This window comes from Ranitomeya variabilis, chromosome 4 (genome assembly GCF_051348905.1).
Source record: "Ranitomeya variabilis isolate aRanVar5 chromosome 4, aRanVar5.hap1, whole genome shotgun sequence".
In the NCBI taxonomy this organism is placed as follows: Eukaryota; Metazoa; Chordata; class Amphibia; order Anura; family Dendrobatidae; genus Ranitomeya; species Ranitomeya variabilis.
The window spans coordinates 510,248,480-510,261,690 of NC_135235.1; the positions used below are offsets into that span (position 1 = coordinate 510,248,480).

At 44.8% G+C, this 13,211-nt stretch overlaps 1 protein-coding gene across 2 annotated transcripts in view; it reads right to left on the bottom strand.

Annotated features, from left to right (window-relative positions):
• The window catches only part of DUSP3 (dual specificity phosphatase 3), a 105,707-nt gene extending 95,850 nt beyond the window's left edge, over positions 1-9,857 (bottom strand). Inside the window, exon 1 of one of the 2 annotated variants that reach the window (XM_077252088.1) lies at positions 9,675-9,857. In XM_077252088.1, coding sequence (XP_077108203.1) covers positions 9,675-9,739 — 65 coding nt within the window. In that variant the 5' untranslated portion in view covers positions 9,740-9,857. Of the gene's footprint in view, positions 1-9,320; positions 9,630-9,674 lie in introns of those variants that run through there. The other variant, XM_077252087.1, reaches the window with a different exon arrangement.
• Positions 9,858-13,211: the final 3,354 nt, after the last annotated feature.

Genomic DNA, 13,211 nt, shown 5'->3' on the forward strand with positions numbered 1-13,211 from the left:
GCTTAGGGCAGGCACGCTGGGTCCTAGTGCCCACCTGCATTTCACTCAGATACTTCCTGGTCCTGCTGCAAACGTCATTGGTAAGTGGGGTCCTGGGGATAAAATGCATTAAATTGATAGGCATGTCAGTCACTGGGGGGTAAATGTGAGAGGATGGGGGTGTTGTGGGGGCTTAGGTGGGGGAAGGGGACAGGGCACTGGGGGGGTGAATGTGAGAAGATAAGGGTAGTGTGAGGTCTGAGGGTGGGTGAGGGGCAACAACACTGAGGGGCTGATTATTATACGGTTTTGTTAAGAGACTATACGCACTCCATCACATGTAATAGTTGTTCTCTGGGAAGGGGAGGTAGGGGGCCAATTATACTTATCAGCTGGGTAAGCCATGAGCTGCATCACATTTAAAGCATTACTGCAGCTTTTTTTGTTATTTCACAGCTGGAGTGGCGCTTTAAGGCACACGGTGCGCATTTTGCTGGGGGTCCACAGCAGTTTCCCATGAGTTTACAGTTCAATGTAAACCTATGGGAAACCGAAAACGCTGTGCACATGCTGCGTAAAAAAACGCACAGGAACGCAGCGGTTTACAATCCGCAGCATGTCACTTCTTTGTGCAGAATCGTAGCGATTCTGCACACATAGGAATGCATTGATCCGCTTACTTCCCGCATGTGGCTATGCCCACCATGCGGGAAGTAGGCAGATCATGTGCAGATGGTACCCGGGGTGGAGGAGAGGAGACTCTCCTCCAGGCCCTGGGAACCATATTTGTGTAAAAAAAAAAAGAATTAAAATAAAAAATAATGATATACTCACCTCTCAGCGCTGCACGCGGCCGTCCGGTCTCAGTTGCTGTGCGAGCAGGACCTGTGGTGACGTCGCGGTCACATGACCGTGATGTCACGAAGGTCCTTCTCGCACAGCATCTTTGGAACCGGACCGCCACGTGCAGCGCCGAGGAGATCGGGACGTCAGAGGATGAGTATATAACCATTTTTAATTATTTTTAACATTACTATTGATGCTGCATATGCAGCGTCAATAGTAGGAGTAAACCCGCAGCGGAAACCGCAAGACAAACCGTGATAAATCTGCAGGGATAACCGCAGCAATTTTGCCCTGCAGATTTATCAAATCCGCTGCGGGAGAACCCCAAAGGGCCCTTCCTACTTGTGCACATAGCCTTAGGCTATGTGCACACATTGTGGATCCGCAGCGGATTTCCATCAGGTTTACAGTACCATGTAAACCTATGGAAGACAAAATCCGCAGTGCACATGCTGCGGAAAATACAGCGCGGAAACGCTGCGTTGTATTTTTCGCAGCATATCAATTCCGCAGGTGTAAAAACACAGGCAAAATCTGCACAAAATCCGCAGTAAATCCGCTGGGAATCCGCAGGTAAAACGCAGGGTGTTTTTACCTGCGGATTTTGCAGAATCCGAACGGAAAAGTCCGCAATGTTATCCGCAATGTGTGCACATACCCTAAGAGGCGCAGTTACAGCGGCTGTGACTGAAACAGTATCGGCGCCGCTCCCTAGGCTGCAGTGAGGAATGAAGTTAATTTCCTCCTGGCATCATGACTCTCAGTGCAGGCGACACACAGTGTCAGAACACTATTAACTATTATGCTGTGTTTTGTATAGGGGAGCTGTGGGGGCATTATACTGTGTATAGGGAAGCTGTGGGATCATAATATTGTCTATAGGGTAGCTGTGGGGGCATTATACTGTGTAGAGGGGAGCTGTGTGCTCATTATACTGTGTATAGGGGAGCAGTGGGGACATCATACTGTATACAGGGAAGCTGTGGAATCATCATACTGTGTAGAGGGGAGCTGTGTGCTCATTATACTGTGTATAGGGGAGCAGTGGGGACATCATACTGTGCATAGGGAAGCTGTGGAATCATCATATTGTGTATAGGGGAGCTGTAGGGGCATTATACTGTGTATAGGAAAGCTGTGGGCCCACCATACTGTGTATAGTCAAGCTGTACATGGAGGCTACTTAGGGGACATTATTAAATGTTAAGTGGGCACTTAAACATTATTGTTATTGGGGCACTCAGAGCACTGAGACCATCAAAATTTCATATGTGGTATTATTACTTTTTAGGGACAAAATGTGGAGGGCACTAGCACAGGTCATTAGTGTTTTCTAGGGGTGAATTTTATTATCTAGAGAGCACAAAGGAGTCATTATTACTATGTAAGGGGCGGCACCATTATTGTACTACACAGCAGGTGCAGTAATAGGGACACATACGGCAGCAGTGGCTCCGTGTATTGCGGTATCAGCAGAATGATTAGCTTGTGCAGGTTGGGAATAGATATGGACGGTGCTGGAAATGTGAGACGTATGATGTGTCTTTGTTGTAATCTCTGCAGACAAGTCCTGGCTGGAGAAGTTCTTACGTTGCTCTGGGCGAGATGGAAAAGATGGGAAAAGTGAACAACTCCATAAGAAAGACCATCAGCTGTAAGTCACCATCTAAAACTGTCCAGTGATCTTTTATATGGTCTGCAAGACTGGTATCTACCACTATATGGTCTCCATATAGTAATATCAGTGTTCGTTTTTGTCTATAGATGTTTTTTCAGTCAGAGTGCGGTCATCTGCTGATGTTCCTCTATGCTCACAATTAGGGTGCACCACATAGCTGTAGTCAGGGGTACCTGGTTAGGGGCCCACTCAGATTTTTCACCCCCCCTAAGCTAAAACCCTAGCTACGCCTCTGCATGCAAGCATTCTAGAATTATAACCTCATAAAGGGACAGTGGTCAGAATTGTAAAAATTGGCCGTCATTAACATGCAAACCACCCTTGGGGATTAAGGGTTTAAAAAATAGGTAATTTTCTAATACATTCCCTGTAACAAAGAATATAACAGTGTAATAGAAAGTGAATTAATTAGCTGAGATTAATGTCCGGCTGAATCAATATGTTGGAAGCACTTCATGGGCAAATCGATAAGAGGAGAGCAACACATGAGCCGGTTGAGAAAATTTATCACTGGGTGATTGCACTAAAGAGGAGCACTCGAGTCAAACTGCACCTTCAGCGACCAACCAACACCTTCTACTCGAATAGCAATGGTAATGACACGTAAATCACGACTCCGCATTCATTGCCTTCTGTGATGGCGGCTTTAACTGTAAATACATAAAAGGCCTGTTCCCTGGGTATAAAAAGGTGAAGAGGGATGGGCAACCAAAAGGGAACACTTTAACACTTATAACCCTGGAGACAAGCCACCACCAGAAGTGTCTGTCACATTCTTCTCTCTACATTAAAAGTACACGCACGCTTGTCTGAGCTGAGTGTCCATGTGTATGGGAATTAGGAAAGATAGCTTTCAGCGGAATGAGAATTTGGCCCTCAACTATCTGATGTGCCCGGCCAGCTAGAGACCCCCATGCACATTAGACTAATGTTGGACAAACCCGATATCGACAGGTTCAGCCAATGGTGTAATGTGTATGGGGGCGATGACCGACTGGTGGGAGGGAGAGATGCTGATCGGCCATGTCTGATTTTGGACTACTCATCGCATTTTTCTCTTGTGATAAGCAGGGCTGTGGAGTCGGAGTTGAAGCCCATTTTGGAGGAGTTGGAGTCGGTATCATGGAAATTGAGGCGTCGGAGGTTTGGCTTACCGACTCCACAGCCCTGGTGATAAGCCATAGGCCAACCTGACAGTCGGTGTTTTTTTCATAGACGACACAGTAGCCCTCAGCTGAGTGAGTAGGCTGAGATGGCTGAGGGCTGAAGCATATTTTTGGCCGATGGCCATTTATTGTGTATGGCCGGGATTAGATAAAAAATAGAAAGCCAGAAAATTAGATGACATTACCTGGTTCACTGACTAGATGGCTCATGGTGTTTTTCCAATCTAGTATTAAAAGTATTAAATCATAATACAAACAGTTACCAAATCAATGCAAGATGAGAGATTAGGATGTTGTTTGTAAATCTTTTCTCAGCGTACAAGCTTTTACCATCAGTCGTGTAGGGTTGCAGCCTAGAGGGCCAATTAGCTACTCCAAATTGTTTCTGATAAGACTGATTCAGGGGCAAATCTGAAGGCCAGATTTCCACTTAAAAATCGTTAGGCACACTATCTAGGAAAATAAATAGTGAGTTCATTTAGTGACAGGTGACTGACAGCTGTGGGCCTAAGGTTATAAAAGGGGAAGGCTACATACATGAGTGGGAAAAAGCGAGGTCATTGTGGCAGGGGGAATAGGCTTGGTGTTCGACATGTAGGTGGGATAGAGGCAGGAAGATAGTAGATTGCTGCTCCATTTAGACCTCACAAAACGAGGGGCTCGGGGCCCCACTCTGCAGCGGAGCCCCCAATGATCACTATTTCTCATCCATCCACTAAAGGTTTCAAAATTGCTTTAGAGTTTCCTAAGCTTTAGAGACAAAGATTTATTTACAAGCTGCTGAATGAAATGTAGCAGATAATTGGAGCTTGGGATCAGGCTAGGATTATTCTGGGACTTCCTGCTTGAGAAGGAGAGAGAGCTCTGCTTCATAGACAGCCTTGTCTGGACTCCGAGCTGCTCACGCCACTCACTCTAAGTGGATGTAATCTAGATATACACGAAAGTTCACATTGACATTGCATTCACTAGGACACATGGCAGGCCATACTTTCCCTTGTGAGCTACAAAAATTTGCCCCCTTTGGGGTACCCATCCATTTTAATTAAAGGCATTTTCCACTACTTTGATACTGATACCCTATCCTAAGGGCAGAGACAGATGGTCATATAAATCGGAGGGAGATCGGAACGCAGTGCATGGACTGGACAGCGGCTCTCCCGACCAGAGCGTAACCGTTGCATGTATTGGCCACCCACCAGTCAGAACCTTGCGTTTCTCAGTCCAATTTATAGAATTATCTGAGTGTGCCCTTAGGAGTCTCCAGCAGCAGATAGGTAGGAGTATGACACTTGACACCCCTACTGATCAGCTGTCACCAAATTTTTTTCAGCAGCACCCTGAGGTATACAGTGTATGGAGCTGAACAGCAGAGCTTGGTAAACTGTAATAGGGTCACTGCAATGTATTCCAATTTAGCTCCTATAGCCTGCAGTTGCAAGCGCTGACAACAGCTAATTGGTTGGGGTGCTGGGTGTCAGACACCCACCAATCTCAAACTGATAACCTAAAATCAGGGCTCATACACGCGACCATAAAAGTCGCGCATGCTATCTGTTTTGATGGACAGCACTCATCCCGTGTTATTCTATGGGGCTGTGCATATGTCCGATTTTTACCGTGGACCCAGCCAGATGGAACTGGCCCATTCATGTCTATGGGTCCATAGATGCTGTTTGATATTTACTGAGACACTGAATGGAGAAGATGGAAAACAAATGGTCTCAACATCTGATAAAATTGGATCGCACTCTCATCGAACGCTAATCAGAGGGTGTTTAGAATAACTGCACCGATTTTCATGGATAAGAGAAAATCAGTCGTGTGACCCGAGGCTTAGGGTAATTTATCAAGATCATATTAGTGGAAAACCCCTTTAAGAATACACCTTTAATTGAACCACTAGTTTAAATGTGCTTCCCACTGATGATTTCTATACACATGATATAATGATGACATTTCTGCAAATAATTTGTTAGTCCTAATTGTACATGATATAACCTTATATTCTCAGTTCAGATAAAAAGCAAGATTAAAATTCTGCGGTCAGTGGGCACTGCATGGTGAGAAATCACATACGGTAACTGTTACACTAGCAATGGCCCTCTGTGAGGTATGGTACGTTTACTGCAAACTTTGAAAAAGCTCCCAACACACGCAGAAAGGGTAAGTTCACACAGGACGTTTTTGCTGCAGATTTTTATGCTAATTTTCAGCTGCTTTTTACAGTTCCAGCAAAGCCTATGAGATTTCAGAAATCTCATGCACACACATTGGTTTTTTGTTTGATCAGTATTTTGTGCTTTCCTGCTTTTTTTTTTTGGACATAGAGCATGTCACTTCTTTCAGCAATTTTGCTGCGTTTTTCACCCATTGACTTGAATGGGTGTTGAAAAAAACGCAGCAAAAACGCAGGTTTCATTAATTGCTGCGTTTTTGCTGCTGAAAATCCAAGGACTTTAGCCTGGACAAAAAGAAAAAAAAAAAACGCACAAAAAAAGCACCACGTACGCAACAAAAAACGCACCTAAACCTAAACTGTAAAAATTGGTGAATGAATGGACTGCAGGGGAATGTACTGTAGTTACATCGAGTCGCGGTGATGCACCCTCTGCTGGATGAACTCATATGAACTCGAGCTGGGAACTTTTCAGAATATTTTCCCACGCTCGAGTTCATATGAGTTCATCCATCAGAGGGCGCATCACCGCGACTCGAGGTAACTACAGGACATTCCCCTGCATTCCATTCATTCACCAAGTTTTACAGTCAGGAGCACAGCTGCATTAGCAGAGCTCCTGGGTGTAAAATGATTTAACCCCTTCAGATGGATTTACAGCGTGGGACAAGACTGTAACGACGGAAGGTATGGAATATTGTTGTTTGGTTTTTTTAACTTTATTTTAGGTGACAAGGGTCTTCAGGTGGATTAAGAGTATAATAAAATATTAAAACACCATGTGTCTTTATTTCATTAAAATACTTTTTAATAATGTGTGTGTGTTTTATTAACCATTTCGTACTATTGGATTAATAATGGATAGGTGTCATAATTGACGCCTCTCCATTATTAACCTGGTTTAATGTCACCTTACAATAACAAGGTGACATTAACCCTTCATTACCCCATATCCCACCTTTACACGGGAGTGGGAAGAGAGTGGCTAAGTGCCAGAATAGGCGCCTCTTCCAGATGTGCCTTTTCTGGGGTGGCTGGGGGCAGATGTTTGTAGCCAGGGGGGCCAATAATCATGGTCCCTCTCTAGGCTATTAATATCTGCCCTCTGTCACTGGCTTTCCCACTCTGGCGGAGAAAATTGCGCGGGAGCCCACGACAATTTTTTCCGGGATTTAACCCTTTAATTTAATAGCTAGAGACCCCAAATTTTACACAGAGACACTTGTTACATTAGTAAAGAGGAATATGTAATAAAAGGGATATGAGATGGTTTACTGTATGTAAACCATGTCTCATATCCTGTCGGGTTTGTGAAGGAGATAGGAAAAGCCGGCAATTGAATTAGCGGCTTTTCTGCTATCTAGCGCTATATGAAATATATATATATATATATATATATATATATATATATACCCATTCTATGGGTACACTGTTATTCTACCTATTCTATTCTGTCAGTGTGATTTTACTGTACACCGCACTGAATTACCGGCTTTTCTAGAGAACACCGCTGCGTATTTCTCACAAGTCACATGGTCCGTGTGTAATCCGTATTTTTATCACCCCCATAGACTTTCACTGGCGGATTTTTTGCGAAATACGCTGACAAACGCAGCATGCTGCGATTTTCTACGGCCGTACAAGACCATATAATACGGATCTGTAAAATACGGCAGATAGGAGCTGCCCCATAGAAAATCATTGTACCGTATGCAATCCGTATTTTCTACGCCTCTCATACATCCGTAAAACACGCCAGTGTGACACCGGCCTTAGGCCATATTCATATGTTCAGTATTTGGTCAGTATTTTACCTCAGTATTTCTCAGCCAAAACCAGGAGTGGGTAATAAATACAGAAGTGGTGACGTGGTTCTATTATACTTTCCCTCTGACTTTTGGCTTACAAATACGGAGGTAAAAAACTCACCGAACACTCAATGTGTGCACGTGGCCTTATTTTTTGGGGCGTGTTTAGTTTTCCTTTACGCCACGTTCACTATTTTACCTCAGTATCTGTAAGACAAACTCAGGAGTGGGTGATAAATACAGCAGTGGTGACGTGTTTCTATTATACTTGTCTTCCTCTCCTGGTTTTGACTTATAGTGAGGTAAAATACTGACCAAATACTGACTCTGTGAATGTGGGCTAATGGAGTCTGTGGGGTTTTCATCATGCTGTCCATCATCTTATGGGTGGAATCTGTCTCCCTGGTTTGTAAAATATTCAACATTCTGGCTTTCTTTAAATATTAAAGGATTCTGCATGACGGGCCATTAATTATTTATCATTTTTATTATTATGCATTGTTTATATAGCACTATCATATTCTGCAGCGCTTTACAGACCTTATCATCACTGTCCCCAATGGGGCTCACAGTCTAATTTCCTATCAGTCTTTTTAGTGTGGGAGGAAACCGGAGTGCCAGGAGGAAACCCACGCAAACACAGGGAGAACATACAAACTCCTTGCAGATGTTGTCCTTGGTGGGAGTTGAACGCAGGAACCCAGTGCTGCAAGGAACAGTGTTAACCACTGAGCCACCATGCCACCCAATGAGTTGTGGGGGTTCAATCTCTGGAATGAACAGAGTTATGGGGTCTCAGTGCTCCCATGGGACGAGCTGCAGAGCTGCCAGCACAGGAAGCCACCGTGCCCAGGTAAACAACGGAGACATGGCGGCTTCAGTGGGAGCGCGGCCTGACAAAGGTCACATAGCAGCGCCTTTCCTCAGGATAGTCCATCCATATTGCCCAGGTCCCATTCTTTGATCCTACTGTCCGACATCAGAGATGGGGTCCGCACTTTAGGCCATAACCACACAGTTACCAAGGCAACCACGTGACTTACAAAAGTTTCTCCGGCACAGTTCCTATTGTGATTAATGGGAACTATAGGTAACAGACTTCTGCAGTGGTACTGTTGCCATGACAACGTGCCTCGTATGTCTCCTGCTGTCACTCACTCCAAACTTTGGACACACTATACAAAAAAAACATGAAATGATGCTGATGTAGGAGAACACAGTCAGTGATGCTTTACATGTGGGAGCCCGCCATAAAGCTACATTACAACAGGTGGGAAATGACAACAGAAAACATAAACCTGGACATGTGCACAAGGACCTACAGCAATCCCCTCCCCCAGGAGCTGAACATTGAACATCTAGTGTAGGCCAAGAGAGAAAGGGCGTCTTACCCTTAGGAACCAATCAGCTTCGTGCTTTCAATTTCTAATACAGGTTACAAAATAGAAGCGATGATTTCATTGGTCAATTGGAAAGCTCCGTCCAATTGTTGTAACTAACACCCGAGAGCCGCGTTCTATATAAAGCCATATGCACACACGCCACATATAACGGCCCACGCCGCAGCCTGCACACCACGTACACGGATATACGGGCTGCAGCAGCAGGTGCCGTACACAACACTCGGCGCCCAGACACTCCCGCTCCGGGCAGCAGTAACTCACGCGTTGCCCACGTAGATCCGGGGGAAGACCTCGTTGAAATGCTGGGAGGGGAGGCTGTAGATGCCGCCATCGTTAGCCAGGAGCTCATTGAGAGCTTGCACCGAGATCTCATAGTCCGACATACCCGCGGCCCGTGACCCGCCCTAAGCACGACACCCGAGCCGGGCGGCCTGCTGCCTGTGACCCGCCCTCCTCGTCCTCGCCGGTGGTAGGCGGACTCCCGGGATGGCAGCGGCGCAGCTAATGCCAGGAGCAGCGCGGTGTGCGCCCGCCGTCATGTGTCTGCCGTGCATCCGCACAGTGACCTCTGCTGCCCTCTGCATCCGGCCACAAGGTCGCCGGGGGGCCACTCACCGGGCACAGTGGGCTGGGGCAGCGCCTGCCGGTACTGGGACACATTGGTGGACCCCCAAAAGCATACTAGGGTCTGCTCACACCTAAGCTGGGGGTAACAGCGGTGCGGTGGGTGCTAGCACGTCCACTGGTGGTACCTGATGGACCCCCACCAAGACTGAGATAAGGTATTTTGGTGCCCTAGGCAGATAAAGCCCCTACCCCGATGAATCCTCAGCACCAAAGGGTCAAGGGACCCCTAAAGAGACACACACACACACACACACACACACACACACACACACACACACACACACACACACACACACACACACACCCCCCCCCCTTTATCCACCCAGAAAGTAGTAAAAGTGACGTACCCCCCTATGAGGTTTCATTGTTTGTGGACCATTTACACAATACAAAGGATAAATAGCGATATTCACCCCTGACTTCTTATATTTTAGATGTCGGACACAAAGATTGCGGTGGGGTGAGCGTATTTCAGATCTACCCACTGTTATCTTTGGAGCAAACAGTGTTCTGCTGCCCCCTTTCGTCCGCGCAGTTGCATGATTGACCAACGATTAGCGGAGGATGCCGCTGGGTGTTTCCACTAATTGGCCGGTTATCAGGAAACTAACAGTGAGCATGTGGCATATACACCTCTGATTCCAACGCATGGGATATATGTATATACCCCCAATACAGTCACTGCAAACTCCAGGATGACCCAGGAAACATTATTAGCTGCCACCACCAGTCGTTTTACAGGCTAACTGGACGCCTGATTTCTGGTAGCTTATATGGCTTTGGGGCGCGGTTTACAGAACAAAAGGAACAGTACTGTTAAATTTTACATTTAACCCCTTTCTGTCATGTGTCGTAATAGCACGTCCCTGTGCCCCGGGGATTATTGACCAGGGACGGATTATTACATCATCGCGATTGCCCATGCACATGGGTTGTGCGCAGGCGATCGCCACCAGGTGTCAGCTGATTCTGAGAGCTGATACTAAGTGCCGTTAGCGGTCATGCACCGTTTCTGGTACTTTAACCCCCTAAATGCTGCGGGAGGACAGCTCCTCTGCCCTTGGATCGGAAACCTAGTGACGTGACGCTGAGTCCCAATCATTGCCATTGTGATTCAATGTCATCATGATGACATCCGGGTCACCAGAGCTAGGAAAGTTGCTTGACCATGTGCAGTGCATCATCAGCAACTTTCTCTGTAAGTGCAGAGCTGACAGTTTGTACAGCATGGGGTTGCTGCTGCATCCCCCTGCTGTACAAGCGTTCGGCCTGCGAAAAATGATTGTCCCATAGTGGGACAAAGTAAAAAGGATAAAAAAAGTTTTAAAATAATTGTAAAAATATTTAAAAAAGGTAAAATAATAAAAAATCAAAAGATATTATACCCATAAATAATTAGTTGTATGAAAAAAATATAAACAATAAAAGTACACATATTTGGTATCGCCGCTTCTGCAATGAGCCGACCCATAAAACTGTCACACTAGTTAACCCCTTTATTGAACACCATAAAAAATAAAAGGCAAAAAACAATGCTTTATCATCATACGGCCAAACAAAAAGAGGAATAAAACGCAATCAAAAGGAAGGATATAAATAAGCTTGGTAGAGCTGAAAATGTCATCTTGTCCCTCAAAAAACGAGCCTCCATACAGATCCATCAGCGGGAAAATAAAAAAGTTATAGCTGTCAGAATAAAGGGTTGCAAAAATAATTATTTTTTCTATAAAATAGTTTTTATTGTGTAAAAGTGGCAAAACATTAAAAAAACGATATAAATGTGGTATCGCTGTAATCGTATTGACGCGAAGAATAAAACTGCCTTATCAATTTTACCACACGCGGAATGGCATAAACCCACCCAAACAAAATTCCTGAATTGCTGTTTTTTGTTAATTCTGCCTTCCAAACATAAGAATAGAAAGCGATCAAAAAATGTTGTGTGCCCGAAAATGGTACCAATAAAAACATCAACTTGTCCTGCAAAAAGCAAGCCCTCACATGACTGTTGGCCAAAATATGGAAAACTCATAGCTCTCAAAATGTGGTGATGGAAAAACTATTTGTTGCAATAAAAAGCGTCTTTTAGTGTGTGACAGCTGCCAAACATAAAAACCCGATATAAATCTGGTATCGCTGTAATTGCACTGACCCGAAGAATAAAGTCGCCTAGTCACTTATACTGTACAAGGAGCAGCGTAAAAAATAAATAAAACCAATTCTTCACATGCTGTTGATTTTTTTATTCTGCCTCCCAAAGATCCCAGTAAGGCTCGGCGCACATTTATCCCACGCACTGTGCTGTGCTTGCATCGGGGTTTCAGTGTAAATCTCTGAAATATGTGATTCAGATGGAACCTCTGGCAGAAGATTCCCTATAATGAGGCAGATGGAGACACTTTGGACACCATAGGACCTGTGATCCGGCGGTGTCTGTCCTTTTAGGACTGCATAAAAGTGCCATCGGCCACAGTTTTGTGCACTTCTGAAATAAGGACACTGCTGAACAGAGGCAGACGGAGTCCAGAATAACTCTGCTGACTCATTATAGTGAATGGATCCCTTGGGGGTTTCATCTGTTACGTCACTCAGATTTAGATGGAAACCCCTAAGTAAGTGGTCAGAGTAGAGCACCGAATAAATAAATGTGATCCCCAACATTATGTAAAATGTTACCAATAAAAGCTTCAACTCAATCCACAAAAAAGCAAGTTCCCACTCAGGTCCGTTATCTGTTAACGGAAATATAAGGGGCTTCCACGTTACTGATAGTACAAATGCTCTGGAAAAGCGAAATGGTTCCTCAACCGACAAAAGAAATTCAGTAAATTCTGCACTCTGAAATCCAAATGCCCCCTCCCTTCTGAGTCCCGCAGTGTGAATAAACCACATACACTGTGTGCAGAATTATTAGGCAAGTTGTATTTTGATCACATGATACTTTTTATACATGTTGTCCTACTCCAAGCTGTTCAGGCTTGAGAGCCAACTACAAATTAAGTAAATCAGGTGATGTGCATCACTGTAATGAAGAGGGGTGTTGTCTAATGACATCAAAACCTATATAAGGGTATGTGCACACGTTGCGGATTCTCTGCGGATCCGCAGCATTTTTTGCAGTGCAGAAACACTGCAGATCCGCAATTGATTTACAGTACAATGTAAATCAATGAGAAAAAAAAATGCTGTGCACACTTAGCGGAAAATCCGCTGCGGAAACGCTGCGGTTTAAAAGAAGTAGCATGTCACTTCTTTTTTGTGAATCTGCAGCATTTTTGTACCCATTCCATTATAGAAAACCGCAGGGGTAAAAAACGCAGCAAATCCGCAAGAAAACCGCAGCAAAAACGCACAAAAAAACGCAGGTGCGTTTTCTGCCAGGAGAGACAGAATCCACACCAGAAATTCCTAAGCCTAATCCGCAACGTGTGCACATAGCCTAAGGTGTGTTTAATTATTAGGCAACTTCCTTTCCTTTGGCAAAATGGGTCCAGAAGAGAGATTTAATGGGCTCTGAAAAGTAAA